We start from the raw sequence: 13222 nt of genomic DNA, 5'->3' as shown, positions 1-13222 counted from the left end.
GAGGATGGAAAAAGAGCTTAATATTTAGATCGTGGCCCGAACACAGAAAAGAGTGCCTTTGAGTGGACTGGTGAAATGGGGGAAATCATTGCGGATGTCCTAATGTTTCCACGAGGCACCTGGGGTTGAAGACTCCAATTCCACCATGGCTACCAAGGAAGAATTGATTCAATTTCGGTGAAGATCCGAATTCGGATCCGTATCTGATAATTTTAAAAGTGATTCTTTTAAAAATGTCTTCCACCCATTCACTCACTGTACAGCTAACCTGACCACGCACAATTGGAACCTCACTAAATAAATAACATGTTCACCATTTTTGTTCTGGGGTAAGCCAAAGCCATCTACTCCGGTAAAGTGGTGTACAGTCCGTTCCTATTCGCAATCACGTCCCTTGAAGATGTATCAACTATAAATGGATGAGGTGTGTGTGTGTGTGTGTGTGTGTGTGTGTGTGTGTGTGTGTGTGTGTGTGTGTGTGTGTGTGTGTGTGTGTGTGTGTGTGTGTGTGTGTGTGTGTGTGTGTTAATTTTTGTCAATTAATTATGTACGTCGATTCATTAATTACGCACGATTGGAATTTACCTTTTGACCCTTTTGACTGCTGCGACCCCTTCAAACTTTTAAGACCCTTTAAGACCCCTTAAGACCCCCAAGACCATGAAGACCCCGTGGAACAAAAAGTCCCGAGGACCCAAAGGTACCAAACAGTCCCAAAAGTTCACAAGGACACAAAAAGTTTAAGGACCAAAAAAGTCCTCGAGGATGCAAAAGATCCAAAGATCCCCAACACTGTAGATCCTGTAAACCCTTTAACACTCGACTATACTATTTTTAAAATACGTTAGAATTTCCATGTTTTAAGCACACGCCGTGTTAAGGTGTACAAAGCAGCTTAATACGTCCTTCTAGCAGGGCATGGCATTCTAATTACAAAATATACAACAAAAACAATGGCAACATTACAACATAGCACATATTGATTAACAGTAATAATATTACAATAATAGTCTGTGACACTTCAGTTTTGTAATCATTTTAATTAGAAGGTTGCCCTCATTTTTATTGACCAAGGAAAAAAAAAACAACTTCTGACTGTATTGACCACACCTATCTTTTAGAATCTTAGAAGACTTTGGATTTGGTCCTATTTCTAGATCGTATATTAAACTTTTATAATGCAACAAATCTAGTGTCCTCAAAGTCAACCAAGTGCTCTGCCCCTTTGTCAAATCTCATACAGTGGAAGAACCCTTATAATCAATAACCTGATTGCCTCCATGCTACGGCATAAGATGATATGCCTCCAACCTCCTGATGACCTCTTACCCATGCTTCAGAGAAACATAATTAAATCGTCTTCTTCTGGAACGGGAAGCATTGTTTACAACCTGCCAAAGGTGGACACGGTCTCATTGACATTCGTAGCCGGATCATGTGTTTCTGGCTCCGTTTCGTCTCACAACTCCGATACCGTGATGAGGCTTATTATGGAAGCCGCTGGCACTCTGCCTACGACAGACTGTAGGCAGACTTGGATATTCCAGAGAACTATTTGTGATGAACCCTCAACACATTGATCTACCCCCAATACCTGCCTTCTACCAAGGGGTGATTAACGCATGGTGAATGTTCTCCTTCTTCCATAAAATGGTGAGTTGCAGCCTGGAAATGTTCCTCTATGAGCCTTTATTTTACAACCCTTTCCTCAAAAAAACAGCTTAAATGAAAGAGCATTCATCCAACGCTTCAATGATGGTGGCCCATTCCGAGTAAAGGACCTCAAGACCACAGCTGTGAAAGAGTGGCCTCGTGCTACTGCACTGGCGGAAAGAACCAGAGTAAAGTCTGGATTCCAGGCTCTGGAAGAACTATCTCACGGTTTCTTCAAGGAATGCTCTCTACTTACTGCAGCACTCGACAGAGTATTGGACCTTCGCCTGATACAACTACTGAGACCAAAACCCGGCCTTTTCCCGCTAAATCCTTGAGGACAATTCAACAAACGATCCCTCGCCTGGCTTAGACAAGCCTAACAACCCTCCATGGTCTCTCATCTCCTTTTCAAAGAAAGATTGGTAAAATGCCTGCATCAAAGTCACGCTTGCAGTGGTACTATTGGAGTACCCGAGGTTTCGATAGCGAGACATTCTATCTCCAACACCACCCACCCAACCCAACTGGAAAGGGTTTTATTCACAACCTACCCCAGAATGTGTTGGAGATATCCAATGGAAATTCGTTCACTGGGCTCTACCCACAACCTTGCAATGTTTCACTGAACCGTTTCTCTTCCTCTAATTCTAACCTTTGCCCTTTCTGTGTGTCCATTGAAATGTTACTATATATATATATATATATATATATATATATATATATATATATATATATATATATATATATATATATATATCTCAAATGTAGATGCCTGAAAACCCTCTTTAATAATGTCCTCCAACAAATTTTTAATAAACCTAACATTCCATTTAACCACAATGGTTTTATCCTTGGTCTCACTGGCCCCTCTTCCTATAAGTAGTTTTAGCAAATTTTATAATTGGCCAAGCTAAGTTTGCAATTTACAAGTCCAGGAAGACAAAAATAGGAGAATATTGCTGTTACATCTCACAATGTATTACTTACTTTCAAAGCTCGTGTGAGCGGAAGATTAAAACTTGAACACTGTTTTTATGAAATGAACAATAGTTCATCACTTTATGAGGAAAAATGGGCAAAGATGGCATCTGTAAACTTGACAGCTCGTTAATGAGTTTCCTTTCTCCCCGACCATGAAATGTTGACCTTTTTTCCTTCCTATTTTATTACCTGTGCCGTTGAAGGTGAAGGGGGTGATGTTTGTACCCCTGTCTGTCTGTCTGTCTGTCTGTGTACAGGATATCTCAAAAAGTTGCGGACGGATTTGGATGAAATTTTGTGAACAGGTTCGGTGTGTGACAAGGGCGAACTGATTCGATTTTGGTGAAGATCAGGATCCGGATCCGACTCCTCGAATTTTTAAGTGATTATTCACCATTGAGAGACAGGGCCAAAAACGATATAGTACTGTGTCGCATGACATTCCAAATATGTATTGGGCCTGATATGTTCTCGTGGATCAGGCATTACGTGGTGGAGGTATGCGCTCTATCGAGTGCCCTTCTAGTTAACTATCGTGTTTTGAATAAGTGAGATTGTTGAATTACTGACCCTGTCTGCCCTTATTATATTTTAAAAATAAAAAGCATAAATAGTCAGTCAGTCAGTCTTTGTCTCTGTCTCTCACTCACTCACTCACTCTTGTCGTTTCGTCCGCCGCGGACAGCAGACACCGTCGTACGTACCTCCCACTCCCAGGTTGACCTTCGACGGGTGTGGATCCACACGAAAATCCGCCGTTAGTTGGAATACCGCAATCGGCTGTGCGTGGGGAACCTCCGCGAAGCTGGACGGGCGCTCCATGGTGTGAAGGACGAGGATCAGAGCGGATCGCACACCGGTAACTAGAATTAGAAAGGACGCGGGAAGGTCGGGTCAGTCAGTCAGAGGATGCGACGAAGGACAAAAAATATGTTTTCCTTTCTAATACGACCCGAACACCAAAAAAATGGGGGAACCCGCCTTAAAGGACGAATCAAAAAAAAATAATGAAGATAAAGGAACGTGGAGAGTAAAAAACCGAAATTTAACGCTGTTCCAAACCGTGACGTAGTTACAGCCCTCCCCCAACCCCCATTGGTCACCGTGACGTCATCACGACCCACCCACTTCATCATCGTCGTGATTTGATCTTCTCCGTAAAAATGTAAACCTCACTTTATTATTGATCTTTCTCGTTATTCCAAGCAGGGTAGTAGTTTTTTAATTAAAGTTTACCTCACTCGAGGTAAAGGTTAAACCGGACTCGGTGACGTAACTGTGAGTCCGTTGTTGTTCGAGTCTCGGAGGTCGGTGCGGTGGTTCGAAACCCGGACGATCGTCGTACGAAAAACTTTAAAGGTCCACAGAATCAGAAAATCTTGTTCGTTTTGTTGAATAGATATGGCTTCACTTATTCGTTGTACTTTTCTTGAATAAATATCTTGAAAATAATTTTTTTTAATGTAATTTGATGTCCTTTTACAGTCGATTGTCCCCGCCCCCCCCAAAGAAACCCTCGATTGGCCACGCCCCCCAAAGAAACCCTCGATTGGCCACGCCTCCCAAAGAAACCCTCGATTGGCCACGCCTCCCAAAGAAACCCTCGATTGGCCACGCCCCCCAAAGAAACCCTCGATTGGCCACGCCCCCCAAAGAAACCTTCGATTGGCCACGCCTCCCAAAGAAACCCTCGATTGGCCACGCCCCCCAAAGAAATCCTCGATTGGCCACGCCCCTCCCAATACGTCATCCCGACCTCGGGTTCATCCACGACTGTCTGCCAGCACATTATTTTATTATTTTCCTGATTCTGTGTCACCTTTACAAACTGTCCGTGCTGCTGTCATTGCTTGATGCTCAGCATTCGAAAAAGGATAGAGCACGTTTAAACAACCATATGTTGGCAATCATAGCACAGGCTTTGATGGTCCCAATGTCCTCGTCCTCTGTTGAAGTGCCTTGCAATGTAAGTGTAATTATTTATTTTTAATATACAGGGGGCTGCAAAAGTAGGTATACAGTAATGAAGCCCCCTGTATAAAAAAAATATATGTTCGTTCGTTCGTTCGTTCGTTCGTTCGTTCGTTCGTTCGTTCGTTCGTTCGTTCGTTCGTTCGTTCGTTCGTTCGTTCGTTCGTTCGTTCGCAATCCGTTCAATATGATTCGTCAGATCGGTCCTTCCAGTCACTGCCGAACGTCACACTCGCTCACACGATATTTGGAGTGGTGAAACGATATTTGGAGTGGTGAAATGTTTCATGCCTCGCCTTCACTCTCCCAGTTGAACATCAAAAGCGGCCGACGAGTCGAAATAGTGATAGTGGGGCAACTTAGCATAACAATTGTGCATTTTGTGAGGAAAGCACCAAATTTGGCACACTCGTAGCCTATCATATTAATATGGAATAGGAAAAACCTAGAAGCGAAAGTAGAATTCTTCTTACATTCGCTTCTGACTTTACCTATAACTTGTTGACAACTGTATACGCAATTTCTGGTTACTTCGGCCTGGATTCGGGATCAGCGGATGATCATTCAGATTCATTCGGATGATCATTTAATCACGATTAAAAATTATTTGTTGATGATGCGGGAGATATCTTTATTAAAATCAGTGGAGGAAATATACACCATGTCTGATAATATTTGGATCTTTCATGTCTCCGACGAGGCCTTTATCTCCCGGCATGCATCATTCCCCATGACAAAAACCGGAAACAAAAAAAAAACCAGAAACAAAAAAAAAAAACGGAAGCAAAAGGGTCACAACCAACGACACGGATTCACAATTGCCATGGTATTGTTGTTTTGTTGTTTCCTATTCTCTCATGTGCACACGTCAAGTAATATTCACAAGATAGAAATAAAACCCAATCGTGTTTATAAAATGCCTTAAACGCACAGCATTTAAAAACAACCAGAAGCAAAAGATCATATCCAACGACACGGATTCCAAATACCTTGGGGTATTGTGTTGTTGTTGTTGTTGTTTCCTATTCTCTCACGTGCACGCGTTAAGTATGAAGCTCACTGCGTTCACTATGAACAGATTTGGATATTGGGCCATCTCAAAATTTTTGATATCAGTGGAAAATGGCTGCCACAGCCATCAGCGGCTGAATTTGAGATGGCCCAATATCCAAATCTGTTCATAATATGATAGGCTACTAGTGTGCCAAATTTGGTGCTTTCGTCACAAAATGCACAATTGTTATGCTATATTTAGCTAAGTTGCCCCACTATGATATCATTGATTAGTTTAAACTTTAAACCGATATATCTTTGTTACCTCCGTCCACCTTTACTCCTGCCACCTCCCTCTTTTTCCACACTTTCTTCTCCCGCACCACTAATCAGTACTTTTGTATTCCCTGCATTCACTTTCAGTCCTCTGGCCTCCATACTGTACATTTGCCCATTACCTCTTCCACACTGTCCGCTATCAGCATAGGTCATCAGCATACAGGAGCTGCTGAGGTGAGCCTTGTGTCTGTCTCTGTCTATCTGTCTGTGAATAGTATATCTCAAACAGTTGTGGACGGATTCGGACAAAACTCGGTGGACGAGTTGTTTAGGTGACAAGAACAAGCCGATTCGATTTTGCTTCAGGTCCGAATCCAGATCCGGCCTTTCAGAGGGATACAAAACCTAAACTGTTCAGCCTGGTGGAGGTAGGGATGTGCTCAACCGAGTGCCCTTCTCGTTTTCAACTGTGTGGAAAAGGAGATGAAGGATAAAGTTTTTTTTTGTATACAATGTCGAGGCTCATGGAGGAGATGGAAGATACAACGCATCAGCACAATAACAACAAAAGAAACCGTAGAACAATAGAGAAAACACTGAACACACCAGCGGCAGGGATGAGGGCTCGGGGAGGACATGATGGAGACAGAAGCAAACTCTCTACTCTCAGGAAGGAAAAATTGGAAACTTGTAAGGGAGGTGGGCTTGAGCTTTGGAGTTGGGGGTTGGGCTAACGGGTGAAAAAAAACCATCATGGTTTCGGATTGACGATGATCTGAGATGATGGTGAGTAGTAGATACCTTGAAGACCTGGAGGGAAGAATGAGATTGAAGAAGATGGAGAGTTCGTGATGAGCAGTTGATCCTGGTTTGTGATGTCAGTGAGATGGCAGGCTTATTAAATCGTTATTTTACTACAATACAGTATTTATCAGTATAATAATGGAGATTACACTGTACCGAGCACTCCGTTCCGTTGTGCTTGTAAGTGCTTGAGGAGCTTCCAGATATGATGGAACACACCTCCTGGGTGATGTAGTGGGTGGCGCCACGCCGGTCATGTACAACCTTTACTTCCAGATATGATGGAACACACCCCGGGTGATGTAGTGGGCGGCGCCACGCCGGTCATGTACAACCTTCACTTCCTGATATGATGGAACACACCCCGGGTGATGTAGTGGGCGGCGCCACGCCGGTCATGTACAACCTTTACTTCCAGATATGATGGAACACACCCCGGGTGATGTAGTGGGCGGCGCCACGCCGGTCATGTACAACCTTTACTTCCAGATATGATGGAACACACCCCGGGTGATGTAGTGGGCGGCGCCACGCCGGTCATGTACAACCTTCACTTCCTGATATGATGGAACACACCCCGGGTGATGTAGTGGGCGGCGCCACGCCGGTCATGTACAACCTTTACTTCCAGATATGATGGAACACACCCCGGGTGATGTAGTGGGCGGCGCCACGCCGGTCATGTACAACCTTTACTTCCAGATATGATGGAACACACCCCGGGTGATGTAGTGGGCGGCGCCACGCCGGTCATGTACAACCTTTACTTCCAGATATGATGGAACACACCCCGGGTGATGTAGTGGGCGGCGCCACGCCGGTCATGTACAACCTTCACTTCCAGATATGATGGAACACACCCCGGGTGATGTAGTGGGCGGCGCCACGCCGGTCATGTACAACCTTCACTTCCAGATATGATGGAACACACCCCGGGTGATGTAGTGGGCGGCGCCACGCCGGTCATGTACAACCTTCACTTCCAGATATGATGGAACACACCCCGGGTGATGTAGTGGGCGGCGCCACGCCGGTCATGTACAACCTTTACTTCCAGATATGATGGAACACACCCCGGGTGATGTAGTGGGCGGCGCCACGCCGGTCATGTACAACCTTCACTTCCTGATATGATGGAACACACCCCGGGTGATGTAGTGGGCGGCGCCACGCCGGTCATGTACAACCTTTACTTCCAGATATGATGGAACACACCCCGGGTGATGTAGTGGGCGGCGCCACGCCGGTCATGTACAACCTTTACTTCCAGATATGATGGAACACACCCCGGGTGATGTAGTGGGCGGCGCCACGCCGGTCATGTACAACCTTCACTTCCAGATATGATGGAACACACCCCGGGTGATGTAGTGGGCGGCGCCACGCCGGTCATGTACAACCTTCACTTCCTGATATGATGGAACACACCCCGGGTGATGTAGTGGGCGGCGCCACGCCGGTCATGTACAACCTTTACTTCCAGATATGATGGAACACACCCCGGGTGATGTAGTGGGCGGCGCCACGCCGGTCATGTACAACCTTTACTTCCAGATATGATGGAACACACCCCGGGTGATGTTGTGGGCGGCGCCACGCCGGTCATGTACAACCTTTACTTCCAGATATGATGGAACACACCCCGGGTGATGTAGTGGGCGGCGCCACGCCGGTCATGTACAACCTTCACTTCCTGATATGATGGAACACACCCCGGGTGATGTAGTGGGCGGCGCCACGCCGGTCATGTACAACCTTCACTTCCTGATATGATGGAACACACCCCGGGTGATGTAGTGGGCGGCGCCACGCCGGTCATGTACAACCTTTACTTCCAGATATGATGGAACACACCCCGGGTGATGTAGTGGGCGGCGCCACGCCGGTCATGTACAACCTTCACTTCCTGATATGATGGAACACACCCCGGGTGATGTAGTGGGCGGCGCCACGCCGGTCATGTACAACCTTCACTTCCAGATATGATGGAACACACCCCGGGTGATGTAGTGGGCGGCGCCACGCCGGTCATGTACAACCTTTACTTCCAGATATGATGGAACACACCCCGGGTGATGTAGTGGGCGGCGCCACGCCGGTCATGTACAACCTTTACTTCCAGATATGATGGAACACACCCCGGGTGATGTAGTGGGCGGCGCCACGCCGGTCATGTACAACCTTCACTTCCTGAGCTTCATTGCATTAAAGATGCGTTTTTACATCATTGATGTTTATTATGATTAATGTTGTGTTTGTTGAAAGGTAAACGTTGTATTATGTGGATACGATATCCGTTACATTACATTGTAGTCTGCGGGGGTTCACGTCAACATAAGCGTCGTGCGGCCGTTTTGTCACGTTGTACAGTGGAGGCCGCGCCAGTGAATAAACCCTCGTTCATGGTGGTGATGTATTTTTTTATGTTCGTGATGTATTTTTTTTATGTTCGTGATGTATTTTTTTATGTTCGTGATGTCTTTGTTAAATGGGATTCAGTTTATTGTAAGAATGCAGTTGATATATATATATATATATATATATATATATATATATATATATATATATATATATATATATATATATATATATATATATATATATATATATATATATATATATATATATATATGAACGATTTATTTGATAACTGGAGCACATACCTCTGCCACACAATGCCTGATCCATGACAACTAATCGGGCTTCAAGCATTTTTGAAATATCATGCAATATACTGTAGTACTACTGTACTATACATCGTGTTTGGTCAGGTCAGGTATGGGAGCATGTGCCAGAACAGCGCGTCGCTGCGTCCACTTTCCGCCGGTACTCCAGGGGCCTCCGTCTGGCCATCCCCCAGGCAGATGCCAGGCCCATCCCCATCTCCTTGAGATGATGGTCAACCTGCTGCAACCATGAGGCACGTGGTCGGCCCACTGGCCTCCTCCACTCATGAGACTCCCTCGCTGAGAGAATCTGGTGAGCAGGATCAGCGTCAGGAAAACGAGCCACATGTCCATACAGCCGCAGCTGACGCTCACGGACTATGCAGGTAACAAATCTCATCCGAGTCTCTCTCAGCAACCGCTCGTTGGACACAAAATCCGACCAGCGATAGCCAAGGATTCTCCGAAGAGACCTGGTACCAAAAGGAATTAAGTCGCCGTCTCAGATCCTTGGTCAAAGTCCAAGTCTCGCACCCATAGAGCAAGACTGGAAGTACCAAGGACCTGAAGACTCGGACTTTCGTCCTCCCGCACAGGTACCGGCAGCGCCCACACCCCATGATCCAGTGAATCCATGACTCCCCAGGCCCGACCCACACGTCTATTGACCTCCCGGTCACAACCTGCGGAGACATGAATATCACTGCCAAGGTAAGTGAATCTATCCACGACCTGAACATCCTCACCACAAACAGACACAGACAGGACAGCAGCATCCAAGATGTCACCGAAAGCCTGGATCTTTGTTTTGACCCAAGAAATCCGTAATCCCAACGGCTCCGACTCCTCATTCAGCACCTCGAGGGCCCCCAAGAGGATGTCTAAAGTCTCCGCAAAGATGACTGCATCATCTGCAAAATCAAGGTCCGAGATCTTGACATTGCCAAACGATGCACCGCAGCACCTTGATCTCTCCGACATCCTCCCAAAAAATCCAGTCCATACAAGTGCTGAAAAGTGTGGGGGCAAGTACACATCCCTGACGAACTCCAGTAACAACTGGAAATAAGTCAGAGGCGGTACCACCACACTTCACAGCACTCTCAGTACCAGAGTAGAGTTCAGACATCAGGTCGATCAGTTTCGGTGGCACCCCACGGGGACCGAGAATCCTCCAGAGGACATCCCGATTCACTGAATCGAGAACGCTTTACAGAGATCAACATAGGCTGCAAGCAGCCCCTGCGAAACTCTCGTCTGCGTTCAGTGAGGACACGAAGAGCAAGGATACGGTCAATCGTTGACCTCTTTGGTGTAAAGCCTGACTGCTCTGGACGCTGGTGCTCAAGCAGATGGTGGCGAACCCTATCAAGAATTATCCGAGCAAGAGACCTTGCCCGGCACTGAGAGCAGCGTCACCCCTCGGTAGTTGTTGCAGTCTTGGCGATCACCCTTCCCTTTCCAGAGAGGCACAACAAGGCCCCTCTTCCCGTCAGTTGGGATGATGCCTGTGTTCCAGGCACAGCCCAAATCTGCATGCAACGGCCTTGAGTGCAGCATTTCCACCAGCCTTGAGAAGTTCAGCATGGATGCCACAGATCCCTGCAGCTTTGCCCCGTTTCAACTGGTTCACCGCAGCCCGTGTTTCCACAAGCGATGGTGGACCACAGTTGATTCGAGGGTCAGCAACAGGGATTGTAACACCCTTGACGTCCAACTCGACAGCTGGGGGATCAGCCTGGTACAACCGCTCAAAGTAACCGGCCCAGCGGGCCTTTCACTTCAGACTCCTCTGTCAAGAGCCTACCACTCTCTGCTCGAACTGCAGTGCTCCGAGGGATGGGCTTGGATGAACGTAATGCGCGAATTCCCCTGTAAGCGGGACGAGAATCACCTGTCCACAGGTGATGCTCTACCCCCTCACAGATTCCTCGCACATAGGCCTCCTTGTCCACCCTCAGTGCACGTACAGTTTACGCCTCAGCTCCCTGAACAGCTCAGCTCTGCCATTCAGCCTGGCCCTGCGACTCTGGTCAATGGTATCCAGTGTCCCTTGAGAGACAAAATTCTTCTTTGCCCTGCGGTGAACTCCAAGGCATCCACCGGCAACATCAAGGACGGTGGTCTTGAAGGTGCTCCACAACTCTTCAGGACCCCCAAAGCACCCAGACCCCCAAGTGTCCACTCAGCCTGTTCGCAAACTCCTCAGCTACTCTCTCATCCCTGAGCTTGGCAACATCCAGCCTAGGCTGGGATGGTACCATTCTCAGGATTTAGGTGCAGCTTTAGAGTTGCTACAACAAGCCTGTGGTCAGTATTGAGGAACTGAGCACTCCGGTAGACCCTGCAGTTCTGGATCATCCTCCAACGACCGTCAATGAGGACATGGTCAATCTCCTTTGCCACACCGCCAGCGTTGGAATACCAAGTCCAGCGATGAGCTTGCGGGCGCTGAAACCATGAACCAGCCACCCTAAGTCCATGACTTCTTGCAAAGTCAAGGAACTTAGTGCTATTCTGGTTCATAGTTCCTGACCCATGGGGACCAACACACACCTCATAACCATCCCTATCAGTTCCAGTCGATGCATTGAAATCCCCCCAAGACTAGAAGTGTATCTCGTCTGGGGCACTGATCAACCACAGACTCGAGTGTGGCGTAGAATGCATCCTTCACGGTAAGATCACTCGCCTCAGTCGGAGCATAAATAGAGACCAGGAAATGACACCTAAGGAGTGACGAATCCTTAATCTCATAATACGCTCGTTGACCGGTGTTACCTCAATTATCATTGGGGTCAGCTTATTAGACACAGCTACAGCAACTCCTTGGGTATGGTAACCATCAGAGCGACCAGACCAATAGTAGGTGTAACCACCCACCATTATCTCGCCGCAATCCGGTCTCCGAACCTCAGAGAGAGCTGCAATCCCGATGTCCAAACGCTTGAGCTCAGATGATAACAGAGACAGGTGATCATCCTCTCTTAGGGATAGGACATTCCAGGCACCCACCCGAAGGGACCGCCTCAGGTTAACCCAAGGAGACCGCCGTCTGGTGGACGACACCTCAGCACCACTCCGACACACTCTCCCGCAATCTGACCCAGGGATGTTACCCCGTGGTTTCCCTCCTATCAAAGATTGGGGGTCCCGAAGGCTTTGCCCCAATCCCATCATCCGGTGAGCTGCCCTGCGAAGGGAAGCTGCACAGGAGGTACTCCCACGGAGTGGGTTTTCAGATTTTTTTGCGTTTTTGCGTTTTGCGGAATGAAGGGTTTTACGGTGGCCGGAGTGCAAATCCTGCCACCAACCTCCTAATTAGAAGTAACCCAACTGCAGGAGGACGTCCGCAGACACAGTTGGGCACTAGATATGGATGGCCGTTGGCTCACAAGGAGCTCCTCCGCCCTTTGACAGGTTTTGTTTTTAATCCTGCTGGGTGTCCATATCCAAACACCCCCCTCACCAGAAAACCTATCTGTTTGGTCCTATCTCTCAATGGTGAAGAATCACTTTACAAATTAAATAATTCTCGTATCCGGATTCGGATCTTCAGCAAAATCGAATCAGTTCGTCCTTGCCACACACCCACCCAGACAGACACACAGAATGACACACACAACCCACCATTCTGGCAATTAACAAACAGAAAGGGGTGAAAACATAACCTCCTTCACCTTCGGTGGTGGAGGTAATTGGTGGAATCCGTTCACAGTTGGAAACTAGAAGTGCACTGGCGAGACTGCATACCTCCACCATGCAATGCCTGATCCACGAGAAAATATCAGGCATCATACATTTTGAAATATCATTCTATATAGTCCGACTGTATATCGTGATTGGCCCTATCTCTCAATGGCGAAGAATCA

At 47.1% G+C, this 13222-nt stretch overlaps 2 protein-coding genes and 1 long non-coding RNA gene across 6 annotated transcripts in view; 1 reads left to right on the top strand and 2 right to left on the bottom strand.

Annotated features, from left to right (window-relative positions):
- GOT1 (glutamic-oxaloacetic transaminase 1) overlaps positions 1-3733 on the bottom strand; it is a 36468-nt gene extending 32735 nt beyond the window's left edge. Inside the window, exon 1 of the mRNA XM_085854086.1 lies at positions 3342-3733. Within this exon, the coding sequence (XP_085710212.1) occupies positions 3342-3459 (118 nt within the window). The 5' untranslated portion in view covers positions 3460-3733. The remainder of the gene's footprint in view (positions 1-3341) is intronic.
- A 2225-nt stretch (positions 3734-5958) lies between these two features.
- LOC147012826 (uncharacterized) lies at positions 5959-7035 on the bottom strand. Its single transcript, XR_015051076.1, has 2 exons — positions 6977-7035; positions 5959-6903 (listed from the first exon to the last, which is right to left on the bottom strand). It is a non-coding gene; the product is annotated as an uncharacterized LOC147012826 (long non-coding RNA).
- A 1821-nt stretch (positions 7036-8856) lies between these two features.
- LOC147012825 (uncharacterized) overlaps positions 8857-13222 on the top strand; it is a 53572-nt gene continuing 49206 nt past the window's right edge. The window contains exon 1 of one of the 4 annotated variants that reach the window (XM_085854085.1): positions 8857-8949. The gene's annotated coding sequence lies outside the window, so the exon portion shown is untranslated. The other 3 variants (XM_085854082.1, XM_085854083.1, XM_085854084.1) reach the window with 3 other exon arrangements.

The sequence above is a fragment of the Eptatretus burgeri genome, chromosome 14, assembly GCF_056783735.1.
Source record: "Eptatretus burgeri isolate ZD-2024b chromosome 14, Ebu_testis_v1, whole genome shotgun sequence".
Classification (NCBI taxonomy): domain Eukaryota; kingdom Metazoa; phylum Chordata; class Myxini; order Myxiniformes; family Myxinidae; genus Eptatretus; species Eptatretus burgeri.
Note: the sequence above shows the minus strand (reverse complement) of the source record. Positions and strands in the feature narration are given on the sequence as shown.